The 13,811-nt window shown below is 36.8% G+C and overlaps 1 protein-coding gene across 6 annotated transcripts in view; it reads left to right on the top strand.

Moving 5' to 3' along the window:
- Window positions 1–13,811, top strand: part of LOC147002609 (amine sulfotransferase-like) — a 50,022-nt gene that overhangs the window by 23,001 nt on the left and 13,210 nt on the right. For 3 of the 6 annotated variants that reach the window (XM_085842752.1, XM_085842753.1, XM_085842754.1), the window contains 2 exons: window positions 8,231–8,303; window positions 8,582–8,733. In XM_085842752.1, the coding sequence (XP_085698878.1) occupies window positions 8,592–8,733 (142 nt within the window). In that variant the 5' untranslated portion in view covers window positions 8,231–8,303; window positions 8,582–8,591. The remainder of the gene's footprint in view (window positions 1–8,230; window positions 8,304–8,581; window positions 8,734–13,811) is intronic. The other 3 variants (XM_085842751.1, XM_085842756.1, XM_085842755.1) reach the window with 1 other exon arrangement.

Below are 13,811 nucleotides of genomic sequence, written 5' to 3'. Positions count from 1 at the left end.
AAGTCCATTTGTTTCATCACTTCTATTAGTTTCACTGTGTCCCTGTTTATTTTCTGTTTCCATGATCTGTCCATTGATGAAAGTGGTGTGTTGAAGTCTCCCACAATTATTGTGTGAGGTGCAATGTGTGCTTTGAGCTTTACTAAAGTGTCTCTAATGAATGTGGCTGCCCTTGCATTTGGAGCATAGATATTTATAATTGAGAGTTTTTTTTTTTTTTGAGGATTTTACCTTTGATGAGTATGAAGTGTCCCTCCTTGTCTTTTTTGATAACTTTGGGTTAGAAGTCGATTTTATTCGATATTAGAATGGCTACTCCAGCTTCTTTCTTCAGACCATTTGCTTGGAAAAGTTTTTTTCAGCCTTTCACTCTGAGCTAGTGTCTGTCTTCTTCCCTGAGATGGGTTTCTTGTAAGCAGCAGAATGTTGGGTCCTGTTTGTGTAGCCAGTCCGTTAGTCTATGTGTTTTTATTGGGGAATTGAGTCCATTGATATTAAGAGATATTAAGGAAAAGTTATTGTTGCTTCCTTTTATTTTTGTTGTTAGAGTTGGCATTCTGTTCTTGTGGCTGTCTTCTTTTTGGTTTGTTGAGGGATTACTTTCTTGCTTTTTCGAGGGTGTGATTTCCGTCCTTGTATTGGTTTTTTCTGTTATTATCCTTTGAAGGGCTGGATTCGTGGAAAGATAATGTGTGAATTTGGTTTTGTCCTGGAATAGGTTGGTTTCTCCATCTACAGAATTGAGAGTTTGGCTGGGTATAGTAGCCTGGACTGGCATTTGTGTTCTCTTAGTGTCTGTATAACATCTGTCCAGGCTCTTCTGGCTTTCATAGTCTCTGGTGAATAGTCTGGTGTAATTCTCTTAGGCCTGCCTTTATATGTTACTTGACCTTTCTCCTTACTGCTTTTAATATTCTCTCTTTATTTATTGCATTTGTTTTTCTGATTATTATGTGTTGGGAGCAATTTCTTTTCTGTTCCAGTCAATTTGCTGTTCTGTAGGCTTTTGTATGTTCATGGGCATGTCATTCTTTAGGTTTGGGAAGTTTTCTTCTATAATTTTGTTGAAGATATTTGCTGGCCCTTTAAGTTGAAAATCTTCATTCTCATCAACTCCTATTATGCGTAGGTTTGGTCTTCTCATTGTGTCCTGGATTTCCTGGATGTTTTGAGTTAGGATCTTTTTGTGTTTTGTATTTTGTTTGATTGTTGTGCTGATGTTCTCTATGGAATCTTCTGCACCTGAGATTCTCTCTTCCATCTCTTGTATTCTGTTGCTGATGCTCACATCTATGGTTCCAGATTTCTTTTCTATTGTTTGTATCTCCAGCATTGCCTCACTTTGGGTTTTCTTAATTGTGTCTACTTCCCTTTTTAGGTCTTGGATGGTTTTATTCAATTCCATCACCTGTTTGGTCGTGTTTTCCTGCAATTCTTTAAGGGATTTTCGTGTTTCCTCTTTAAGTTCTTCTACCTGTTTAGCTGTGTTCTCCTGTATTTCTTTTTGTTAGTTATTAAAGTCCTTCTTGATGTCCTCTACCATCATCATGAGATATGCTTTTAAATCCGGGTCTAGATTTTCGGGTGTGTTGGGGTGCCCAGTACTAGGTGGGGTGCGAGTGCTGGGGCAAGGAACCCTGGTGTTGGAGTGGACCGGAAGGGACTTTTGCACTTGGTCAGGCCAGGTTATCTGCTTCCCTAGTTAATGCAGTATCAGGTCCCGTGTGATTGGATTGGAGCAGATGCTGTGATCTACTCACCAGAGGTCTTAACATCCCATGGGGGATCCTGTGAGGGTCCTTGAGGGGGTCCAGAGACTCTGCAGGCAAGGAACCCCGGTGCTGGACTAATTAAGGTCATTTAAATGTAATATGTATGTATGAATATATATATATATACACATATATACATATACATATATATATATATATATATATATATACATATATATATGTATATATATATATATATTTACAATTTGACAACTGTAATGATTTCACAACCATTTGTTCTTTATTCTAATTTTCTTCCCCTGACCCCTTTTTTATATGTGTAGTTTTCCTGTCTCATTCCATATGATAAATAGATAGATAAATAGATAGATAGATGGATAGATAGATGGATAGATAGATGGATAGATAGAAGATAGATAGATCTATTTCATAGGACACTGAAAACATGACAACTTGTATTATAAATGTTTATCTAGGTTGTTCCCTTGAGTAAGTAGTCTACTACAGCAATTTCAACATTCTGTACTCACTGCTTTCACAAGAAGTATTATTTTGCAAGCACTGCTTAAGTTTGCAACATTGAACACACAGGGACAGCCTTGATGTTTAAAAGTTTAAATTATTCTCAGACTATCCTCTTCCATTACCAGGAAAGATTTGTACACCTGTAGTAACGATCTATCTTTGGTGGCAATCAAAGATTAATCATTACCAAAGAGGAATTCATATGTGTAACTAAAGAGTGAAGAATGGACTAAGAAATGACAGTAGATGGTAGAACACAGTTAGACAAGGACCCTATTAAAGGTGGCGCACACCTTTAATTCCAGCACTTGGGAGGCAGAGGCAGGCCTATTTCTCATTTCAAGGCCAGCCTGGTCTACAAAGTGAGTTCCAGGACAGCCAGGGCTATACAGAGAAAACCTGTCTCAAAAACAAAACAAAACAAAACAAAAACCAAAACAAAAAGAAAAAAACAAAAAACAAAAAGCAAAACAAAAGAAAAAAGGAAAGAAAAGAAAAGAAAAGAAAAGGACCCTATTATTTTAGGAAACAAAAGACATGTTTTTTTCTACCAATAAGAAACAAATGGGATTTGGAAGGTCTTTGCTAAGAAGATACTTTGAACATTAGAAAATGAATACATTTACTCAGGGAGGTTATAAAGCCACTGATCTCTCTATTGCTGCATGCTGTGTTTGAAATGGAAGAAACAGGCTAGATAAACATCAAAACAGGGACACGGGATAGTGATGCTAAAATCTTGAGGAATGCAGCCACAACCCAGGCCTAGCACAGGATTACTTTTTATCCAAGTAAGTCATCATCAAAGCTCATTGTACCTGTCACTTTCAAATATATCTAAACTATTTGCTCATACATTTTTGTAACTGAGTAAATAGCTACCATCTTTTCCTGTAGCTCTCTGTAGTTAATCCATAAATAAAACTCCTTTGAAGTTGAAATAATAGTATGATATTTACAAAGATTAATGATTACCCAACTATCTAGGCTAAACTTCTTTTTTTTTTCTTTTTTTTTTTATTACGTCTTTTCCTCAATTACATTTCCAATGCTATCCCAAAAGTCTCCCATACCCCCCCCCACTTCCCTACCCACCCATTCCCATTCTTTTGGCCCTGGTATTCCCCTGTATTGGGGCATATAAAGTTTGCAAGTCCAATGGGCCTCTCTTTCTAGTGATGGCCGACTAGGCCATCTTTTGATACATATGCAGCTAGAGACAAGAGCTCCGGGGTACTGGTTAGTTCATCATGTTGTTCCAACTATAGGGTTGTAGTTCCCCTTAGCTCCTTGGGTACTTTCTCTAGCTTCTCCATTGGGAGCACTGTGATCCATCCAATAGCTGACAGTGAGCATCCACTTCTGTGTTTGTTTGGCCCCGGCATAGTTGCACAAGAGAGAGTTATATCTGGGTCCTTTCAGCAAAATCTTGCTAGTGTATGCAATGGTTTCAGCGTTTGGAAGCTGATTATGGGATGGATCCCTGGACATGGCAGTCTCTAGATGGTCTATCCTTACATCACAGCTCCAAACTTTGTCTCTGTAACTCCTTCCATGGGTGTTTTGTTCCCAATTCTAAGAAGCGGCATAGTGTCCACACTTTGGTCTTCATTCTTGAGTTTCATGCTTTTAGCAAATTGTATCTTATATCTTGGGTGTCCTAAGTTTTGGGCTAATATCCACTTATTAGTGAGTACATATTGTGTGAGTTCCTTTGTGATTGTGTTACCTCACTCAAGATGATGCCCTCCAGGTCCATCCATTTGGCTAGGAATTTCATAAATTCATTCTTTTTAATAGCTGAGTAGTACTCCATTGTGTAAATGTACCATAATTTCTGTATTCATTCCTCTGTTGAGGGGCATCTGGGTTCTTTCCAGCTTCTGGCTATTATAAATAAGGCTGCTATGAACATAGTGGAGCCTGTGTCCTTCTTATGGTTTTATGTGAGTTAGATGGTTCTAAAGAAATGAAACGATTCAGGTAGCATGTAACACCAACAGAATGAGATTCTTTTTGGATTTTGGCACATTAAATTTCTTAATGTACACAGATATTTCTTTGTAATAAACAGCTGAAAATATACTTCTAATGATATTGGACCACTGACATTCTCCTATATATTTAAGCATTAAGTAGAGATTTCACTGGCAGGTCCTACACACACACACACACAGAGTTCTGAACTGAGTTTTGAAAACATGTAATCTGACTTTTAAAAAAAGATAAGTTTCTTCTCTCTCTCTCTCTCTCTCTCTCTCTCTCACACACACACACATACACACACACATACACACACACACGTGTGTGTGTGTGTGTGTGTATGTGTGTGTGATTCTGAAGGAGAGTAAATTTACAGAATTATCTTAACTACTTTATTTTTTTTTTGAATTTCAATTAAAAGCTAATAATTAAGAGAAAAGTTTAGCTAATATTTAAATATTTTGTTCTCTAAGATTGTTATTTGAAATTTTACAAGTAATTACTAATACCTAAATCTTATCTAATTTAGTCAATTGTATAACATATTTTCAGTTGATTTTTTTTATATTTACTACATTTCTTTCTAGTCTGTCCCTATTAATATGCTTTATGATAATATATACTTCATATTACTAAGTTAGTACATATAATATGGGTTGTTAATCCTAATTTTCCTTATACTTGCTATTGGTTAGGCCATTTTGTGTTAATTGCCATATTGTACCAGGATTCATAAAGACAATATCACTCACACATTAGTATATCATTCACACTGAACACATTCATCTCCATGCAATTTAGAGCTAGACTAGTGAAATGAAACTATTATATATTTATGGTTTCTAAAACTTATGGGTCCTAGATTTTTCTGATACAGAAAACTGTGTGTGTGTGTGTGTGAAGTGCTGGAGGAGAAATGCAGAGTATTTTTATAATTTGGTCAGTTTTTTAGTTCTTTATAAATTCTAAGTATTGACTTAGTTATTTTTTAATATTGATTTTTATTGTGAAATTCGCTGGTTTCTTGATTTCATTCACAGCCCATTTATCACTTTTATGAAGGAGGGATGATTTTTTTTTAAGTTAATTTGTATCCAATGATGGAGGTCTCTGGTAAAGTTTTTTGAGTCATTCGTGACCCAGATAATATAATAGTATGCTAAATATGATGTAATAGTTAGTATGCTAAAGCATACTCCCACACCCAGGCCAAACTGTGTTCTTTAAGAAAATCTATTAATACAAAGCCAAAACACCAATAACGAGAGAAGTAGCAAGACAGAGCAAAGTTGATACACTAAATTAAAACTGTGTAATAAGCAATGTGTTGTGCACATGCTCCTTAAAGGTCCATTTTTCATGTCCAGAAAGAAAGGTAGTCATGGTCCTTCATGATTTAGAGGAATATGTAAGTAGCCATGGGCAAATTACACATACTTACTGGCACTCAAGCCTTTGGAGGTATACACCCAAGACTACAGATGAGCACAGGTTGACTGTCATCAAGAAAGGAGAAGATGAAGGCTCAGGCTTCTTAAAAACATATTTATACAGAATCACACATGCATGTCAGTTTTCCATGTAATTGTATTACAGCTTTTATCGCTGTTTACAAGTTCCTGGATCATTTGGTTTGTACTCACTCATTAACTTCAAGATGTCCAGCACTATCTATTTTGACCCACGGTATATTTATATCTGTACTCTGTTGTCTAAACATAAACTGACTATTAAGGTCTTGTGTTTCCAACATGTCTCTTGCATGGCTCTAAATTGTCTACCACTAACTATGACTCAGACCAGATATTCATATCAAAGAGCATTGCTACATTCTGACTCAATGGTTTTCTTTTCAACATAAAACTATTCTATAGGTCAAATGATAAGAATATAATCACAAGGCTCTTCCCCCTGACTCCCAGGATAAGCCATGAATAAAGAAATCTTTGCCTGTAGGGCTGCCTAACCTCCAACTCAGCAAGCTTTTTCCTAAAATGACTTTTTGTCAATCCTCTGTTAACATTTACTAGCACTGCCTTATCCTATGCCATAAATAGTACCTACATCTTGTCTCTGTGTCTCTCTCTTTCTGTCTGTCTCCATCTCTCTGTGTCTGTCTCTCCATATTTGTCTTTGTCTATGGGTCTGCCTGCCTCTGTGTCTGCCTGTCTCTGTGTCTGCCTGTCTCTGTTTCTGTCTGTCTCTGTCTCTGTATCTGTCTCTCTCTGTGTCTCTCTGTGCATCTCTGTCTCTCTATCTGCCCCCTATCTCTCCTTAAAATATACTGTTATTTAAAGTGTGGTACAAATATTCTGAGGCTTTCTCTTGGTTTTTGTGCTGTGGTTCTAACTCCCAGCAGTAGCACTCAACTGGAATGTGCTAATCCTTCACTGAATCTGAGCCCCTTGGAACAGATTCTGAAGTTTGTTTTGAAGTTTCTTCTGATCGTTTGCTTGTTTGTTCTTTGCTACAGAAACTATATTTTCCTAACATGACCTAGATCACATATTGATTATTTCCTGCAATTCCTGTGTTACTTTGTGGAGAGTACAGCAGTCCATTTTGTGTTCACTTCCACTTTCCTCTTTCCTTCTTTCTACTTTTACCTTATTACGACTAACACTGGCGAGGATGAGGAACAGGAGGAAACTTTATTAACTATTAGTGGGAGTGTAAGCTGATGAAGGGACTGTGGAATCAGGATCAGCCAACTCTACTCCTCGTACACATATGCCCAAGAGAATCTATATCTTGTTAAACAGATACTTGTATTCATGGTTTACAAAAGATTTTGGGATTCCACCAGAGTCACACATGTTACTGGGGAAATCAGAGTCGCCTCTAGGGAGTCTTTGTCTCAGTAATAAAAGAATTTAAGATCAAACATGTAGTAGCTTATAGGGACAGAACTAGAGAGCTGGTATTCTGGGGATGATAAGTACACTATCTCAATAATAGCCAACTATTCCTCGATTTCTTTAATATGGATTAAGGTAAGACTGCCTTCCTAGGTTATTCCAGTCAAGTCATTGTACTGCCTAATTATAATGTTAGATCTCCACCCAGGTCAGAGATTTTATTATCGTGACCATACAGAAATTATTTCCTTTAAAGGAACTTGAATGCTATCACCATAACCAACACCATCACCATCACCATCACCACCACCACCATCATCATCACCATCATCATCATCTCATCATTGATTGTGTATTCACAGTAAGAAGGAAATGGAATCAGGCTCAATATTTACCTACCAATGAATGGATAAAAATGATACTATGGAATTAGAAAAAAATGGATTAAGCTAGAAAATATTATATTAAATGTAGAAACTTAAGCTCACCAAGAAAAATTATCACTGGTTCTCTACTCTATGCAGATCCTAGTTTCCAGATTTTACATATATGTATTTATATGGGAATTTGAACATTAATAATGAAACTAGAAAAAAGGATAAAAAGAGGGGAAATGATGGTTAAGAAAGAAAGACATTAGGTCAGCAATGTATTTATGAAATGTAAGGAAAATTTTGAGGGTAGACACGTTCAGGGAGCATGGGAAATGGGATCCCTTCAAAGAAGTGTGCATGAAAGTGCCAGGTGGATACATGGTAACCTGTATCACAATTAAACAAATGTTGCCACACATTTTTTATTTTATATATCTCTGTTCAAAATTATATTACCTTTATTAACATTTTCATACAATGTTTGTGGCCATAGAAGAATGATGTCACTAAAGACCATAAGTTTTATTCAGGTAAGATTTATTTTTTTAATTAGAAATGGTCTTTCAGATACCAAGTTTAGAAGAAACACCCAGAGATAGAAGGTGATTTGTACTGTAGGAATAGAATAATTGAATCATATTCCTTACAGATTTTCTTATTTTTATAACAAAAGTATAAGGAATAAAAGTATAATATACAAAAAAACTCCTTCATTATAAACCTGAATTCCATGCCAAATTTTTATTGTCTTTTTAAGTTAACCATCTGGATAACCTTGAATAACTTGGCTGTATCCTGTGTACCCTAGATTCTGCATCTGTATGTTTAGAGTAAGGATCACTTTTTCTCATATCTAATCATAGAAAAATATTTCTGGCTTGATGTTGTCTTTATTTTCTCATATCTCATAAAGTGTCAGTAGAAACATAGTAATATAATACTATTATGAATTTAAATAAATTTGTATACATAATATATTTATTATAGTAAGTGTTAATACATGAGGGACATTTCAGTGGTGCTTGTCCCATGTAGGCCACTCAGTAATTATTATTTACTATTGTAAACTACTAAGATTGTAAAGAAAATTTTATATTTTTACTTTTAGGTGACTAATTATGGACAATGAAGATGGACATACTTTTAAATTCAAAGGCCATAAGTTTCTCAGTGCTTTAGTTAATATGGAGACAGTGAAAAATATGGAAGATTATGAAATTCGGGATGATGACATCTTTATAGTCACATATCCAAAGTCTGGTAAGTGTCATATTAGGACATATTATGCTGGTCTTTTGTGTTGGTTGAATAAGTCCATATAATGTGCACATGGTGATGTCAATTAAACTGTATTAGTTTCTTTCCTCATTTAAAAATGAAAGACCTCATCAAGTCAAAGATATCACACTGGCAGAAGCTTGTCACTTTCTATCTTCAGTCAGGAACCCCAAGTGGATGAACCTAATAGAGATAACTCCTCACACACATGCACAAAGATTTGTCTCTATGCTAACTCCAAATCTCATAAGAAAACCAATATCAGCTGCTGCTGCACTCTAAGTTTTAGAATAAGTTATGGTAAAGAGAGATTAAATCAAATGTAAGACTCTATATCATATATTTCTATGCTTATATTTTAATTTCTTGTGGAAAAATACAGGGAAAAAAGTTTGTAGGCAATAGCAACTAATTTGTAAATGATGATGAATGCCTTAGCCTGTTGGACAAGACTGAAATAGTACAAAACCTTTTTCTACAAGAGACACATGCTTTATTATTTAGAGGCATTTTTTTTTCTCAAACAATGATTCAATTTCCAATACATTTAATTTTGTTGACAAGATTTCTGAGAGAACTGTAATTCACTGCAAATTTTCAAAAAAAAAAAAAAAAAGAAAAGGAGAAAGAAAGAAGGAACGAACGAACAAAGGAGAGAAAGAAAGAGAGAAAGAAAGAAAGAAAGAAAGAAAGAAAGAAAGAAAGAAAGAAAGAAAGAAAGAAAGAAAGAAATCTTGAGCGGGGAGGATTCCTAGTTTCTTGGTAAGATTGAGATGAACAATAAGTGTTCATATTGTACAACCCAGGATATAAGACACATTCATTGTAACAAGCTCTGGAGACTGAAGGCATAACTTACAATCAAGTCATCACTTCCACCACTGAATTATCTTGGATAGTCATTAATAAATTATGAGTAAATAATAAATAAATAAATAAATAAATAATTTTATTATGAACCCAGTGAATTATTTCAAATAACCATGAAAATAATAAATATATTATAATAAATTATAAATTTAATATAAATGTATTATTTATATATTTTTTATTTAATAAAATAAACTTAATGAAATAGATTAAATACTGTAAATAAATTTTGTTTAAGATAACTAAATTTATATTATAAATAAATTATAAATAATAAATAACAACCTTACCACTATCTTTCCACGGTGTGACTTGACTCTAATGATTAAGAAACCAAATATTAGTAAGAACACTGAAATCTTTAGTGTCCTCTTTCAACATCTGTGTTCTGATCTGTTGCTTGGAATATGCCAGAGAAGTGCTTGAGCATGCAAAGAAAATGAAGGAGTGGAAACTGGAAATATTTGATTCTAATAGTTTTATTATAGGCAAACAAGTAATGAAGTAACTTAAGAAATGAAATGTTGCCGGGTGTGGTGGCACATGCCTTTAATCCCAGCACTCAGGAGGCAGAGGCAGGCGGATTTCTGAGTTCAAGGCCAGCCTAGTCTACAGAGTGAGTTCCAGGACAGCCAGGACTACACACAAAAACAAAAACAAAAACAAAAACAAAAAAGAAAGAAATGAAATGTCTCATGAACAACAATAAAGTGGCATTAAGTAACCTGATGTATCTTTTACGAAAATCAAGAAAAATATTGTAGAAGGCTTAAATATTTAAAAATGACAAAGAGAGAAAAGCACCTGGGCAGCTGGGGCGCAGGGTCGACTGACACTCGCCAGCTACCCACAACACCCGCCACAGGATCTTAAGACTTCTGGTGAGTGGAGCACAGCTTCTGCTCCAATCCAATTGCGCGGGACCTGAGACTGCATTAGTTAGGGAAGCAGAAACCGGCCTGAGTAGGGCCACAGGCCTTATCCGGCCGGATCAGCGCCAGGGTAGCTGGAGAGCAGGGTTGCCTGACACCCGCCAGCTACCCACGACCCCCGCCGCAGGATTTTGGGACTGCTGGTGAGTGGAACACAGCTTCTGCTCCAGTCCAATCACGCGGGACCTGAGACTGCTCTGGTTGGGGAGAGAGAAATCCGGCCTACATAGGGCCACAACCCTCTTCCGGTCAGAAAAGCACCTGGGCAGCTGGGGCCCAGGGTCGGCTGACACTCGCCAGCTACCCACAACACCCGCCACAGGATCTTAAGACTTCTGGTGAGTGGAGCACAGCTTCTGCTCCAACCCAAGTGCTCGGGACCTGAGACTGCATTAGTTAGGGAAGCAAACCGGCCTGAGTAGGGCCACAGGCCTCATCCGGCCGGATCAGCGCCGGGGTAGTGGGAGCGCAGGGTTGCCTGACACCCGCCAGCTACCCACGACCCCCGCCGCAGGATTTTGGGACTGCTGGTGAGTGGAACACGGCTTCTGCTCCAATCTTTAAACAGTGACAACAATAACAACTAACCCCAGAGATTAGCAGATGGCGAAAGGTAAACGTAATAATCTTACTAACAGAAACCAAGACCACTCACCATCATCAGAACCCAGCACCCCCACTTCGCCCAGTCCAGGGCACCCCAACACACCGGAAAAGTTAGACACGGATTTAAAAGCATATCTCCTGATGATGATAGAGGACTTCAAGAAGGACTTTAATAACACACTTAAAGAAATGCAGGAGAACACTGCTAAACAGGCAGAAGACAATAAAGAGGAAGCACAAAAATCCCTTAAAGAATTGCAGGAGAACACTGCTAAAGAGTTACAAATCCTTAAAGAAAAACAGGATAACATAATCAAACAGGTAGAAGTCCTTACAGAAAAACAGGAAAACACATCCAAACAGATGATGGAAATGAACAAAACCATACTAGACCTAAAAAGGGAAGTAGACACAATAAAGAAAACCCAAAAAGAGGCAACACTGGAGATAGAAACCCTAGGAAAGAAATCTGGAACCATAGATACGAGCATCAGCAACAGAATACAAGAGATGGAAGAGAGAATCTCAGGTGCAGAAGATTCCATAGAGAACATCATCGGCACAACAATCAAGGAAAATGTAAAATGCAAAAAGATCCTAACTCAAAACATCCAAGAAATACAGGACACAATGAGAAGACCAAACCTACGGATAATAGGAGTGGATGAGAATGAAGATTTTCAACTCAAAGGACCAGCAAACATCTTCAACAAAATTATAGAAGAAAACTTCCCAAATCTAAAGAAAGAGATGCCCATGAACATACAAGAAGCCTACAGAACTCCAAATAGACTGGACCAGAAAAGAAATACCTCCCGACACATTATAATCAGAACAACAAATGCTCTAAATAAAGATAGAATACTAAAAGCAGTAAGAGAAAAAGGCCAAGTAACATATAAAGGCAAGCCTATCAGAATTATACCAGATTTTTCACCAGAGACTATGAAAGCCAGAAGATCCTGGACGGATGTTATACAGACACTAAAAGAACACAAATTCCAGCCCAGTTTACTATACCCAGCCAAACTCTCAATTAACATAGATGGAGAAAACAAAGTATTCCACGACAAAACCAAATTCACACATTATCTCTCCACGAATCCAGCCCTTCAAAGGATAATAACAGAAAAAAACCAATACAAGGACAGGAACCACGCCCTAGAAACAACAAGAAGGTAATCCCTCAACAAACCTAAAAGAAGACAGCCACAAGAACAAAATGCCAATTTTAACAACAATAATAACAGGAAACAACAATTACTTTTCCTTAATATCTCTTAATATCATGGACTCAACTCCCCGATAAAAAGACATAGACTAACAAACTGGCTACACAAACAAGACCCAACATTTTGCTGCTTACAGGAAACTCATCTCAGAGAAAAGGATAGACACTACCTCAGAATGAAAGGCTGGAAAACAATTTTCCAAGCAAATGGCATGAAGAAACAAGCTGGAGTAGCCATTCTAATATCTGATAAGATTGACTTCCAACCCAAAGTCATTAAAAAAGACAGGGAGGGACACTTCATACTCATCAAAGGTAAAATCCTCCAAGAGGAACTATCAATCCTGAATATCTATGCTCTAAATACAAAGGCAGCCACATTCATTAAAGAAACTTTAGTAAATCTCAAAGCACACATTGCACCTCATACAATAATAGTGGGAGACTTCAACACACCACTTTCACCAATGGACAGATCATGGAAACTGAAACTAAACAGGCACACAGTGAAAGTAACAGAAATTATGAATCAAATGGATCTGGCAGATATCTACAGAACATTCTATCCTAAAACAAAAGGATATACCTTCTTCTCAGCACCTCATGGTACCTTATCCAATTTTGACCACATAATTGGTCACAAAACAGGCCTCAACAGATACAAAAATATTGAAATTGTCCCATGCATCTTATCAGATCACCATGGACTAAGGCTGATCTTCAATAACAAAATAAATAATAGAAAGCCAACAAACAAGTGGAAACTGAACAACACTCTTCTCAATGATACCTTGGTCAAGGAAGGAATAAAGAAAGAAATTAAGGACTTTTTAGAATTCAATGAAAATGAAGCCACAACATACCCAAACTTATGAGATGCAATGAAAGCATTTCTAAGAGGAAAACTCATAGCTCTGAGTGCCTCCAAAAGGAAACTAGAGAGAGCACACATTAGCTGCTTGAAAACACACCTAAAAGCACTAGAACAAAAGGAAGCAAATTCATCCAAGAGGAGTAGACGGCAGGAAATAATCAAACTCAGGGGCGAAATCAACCAAGTGGAAACAAGAAGAACTATTCAAAGAATCAACCAATCAAGGAGCTGGTTCTTTGAGAAAATCAACAAGATAGATGAACACTTAGCCAGACTCACTAGAGGGCACAGGGAAAGCATCCTAATTAACAAAATCAGAAATGAAAAAGGAGACGTAACAACAGATCCTGAAGACATCCAAAACACCATCAGATCCTTCTACCAAAGGCTATACTCAACAAAACTGGAGAACCTGGATGAAATGGAGAAGTGCCTAGACAGATACCAGGTACCAAAGTTGAATCAAGATCAGGTTAATGATCTAAACAGCCCTATATCCCCCAAAGAAATAGAAGCAGTCATTAATAGTCTCCCAACTAAAAAAAGC

This window comes from Mus caroli, unplaced genomic scaffold (assembly GCF_978045245.1).
Source record: "Mus caroli unplaced genomic scaffold, Mus_caroli_1 scaffold_9, whole genome shotgun sequence".
Lineage (NCBI taxonomy): Eukaryota > Metazoa > Chordata > Mammalia > Rodentia > Muridae > Mus > Mus caroli.
Note: the sequence above shows the minus strand (reverse complement) of the source record. Positions and strands in the feature narration are given on the sequence as shown.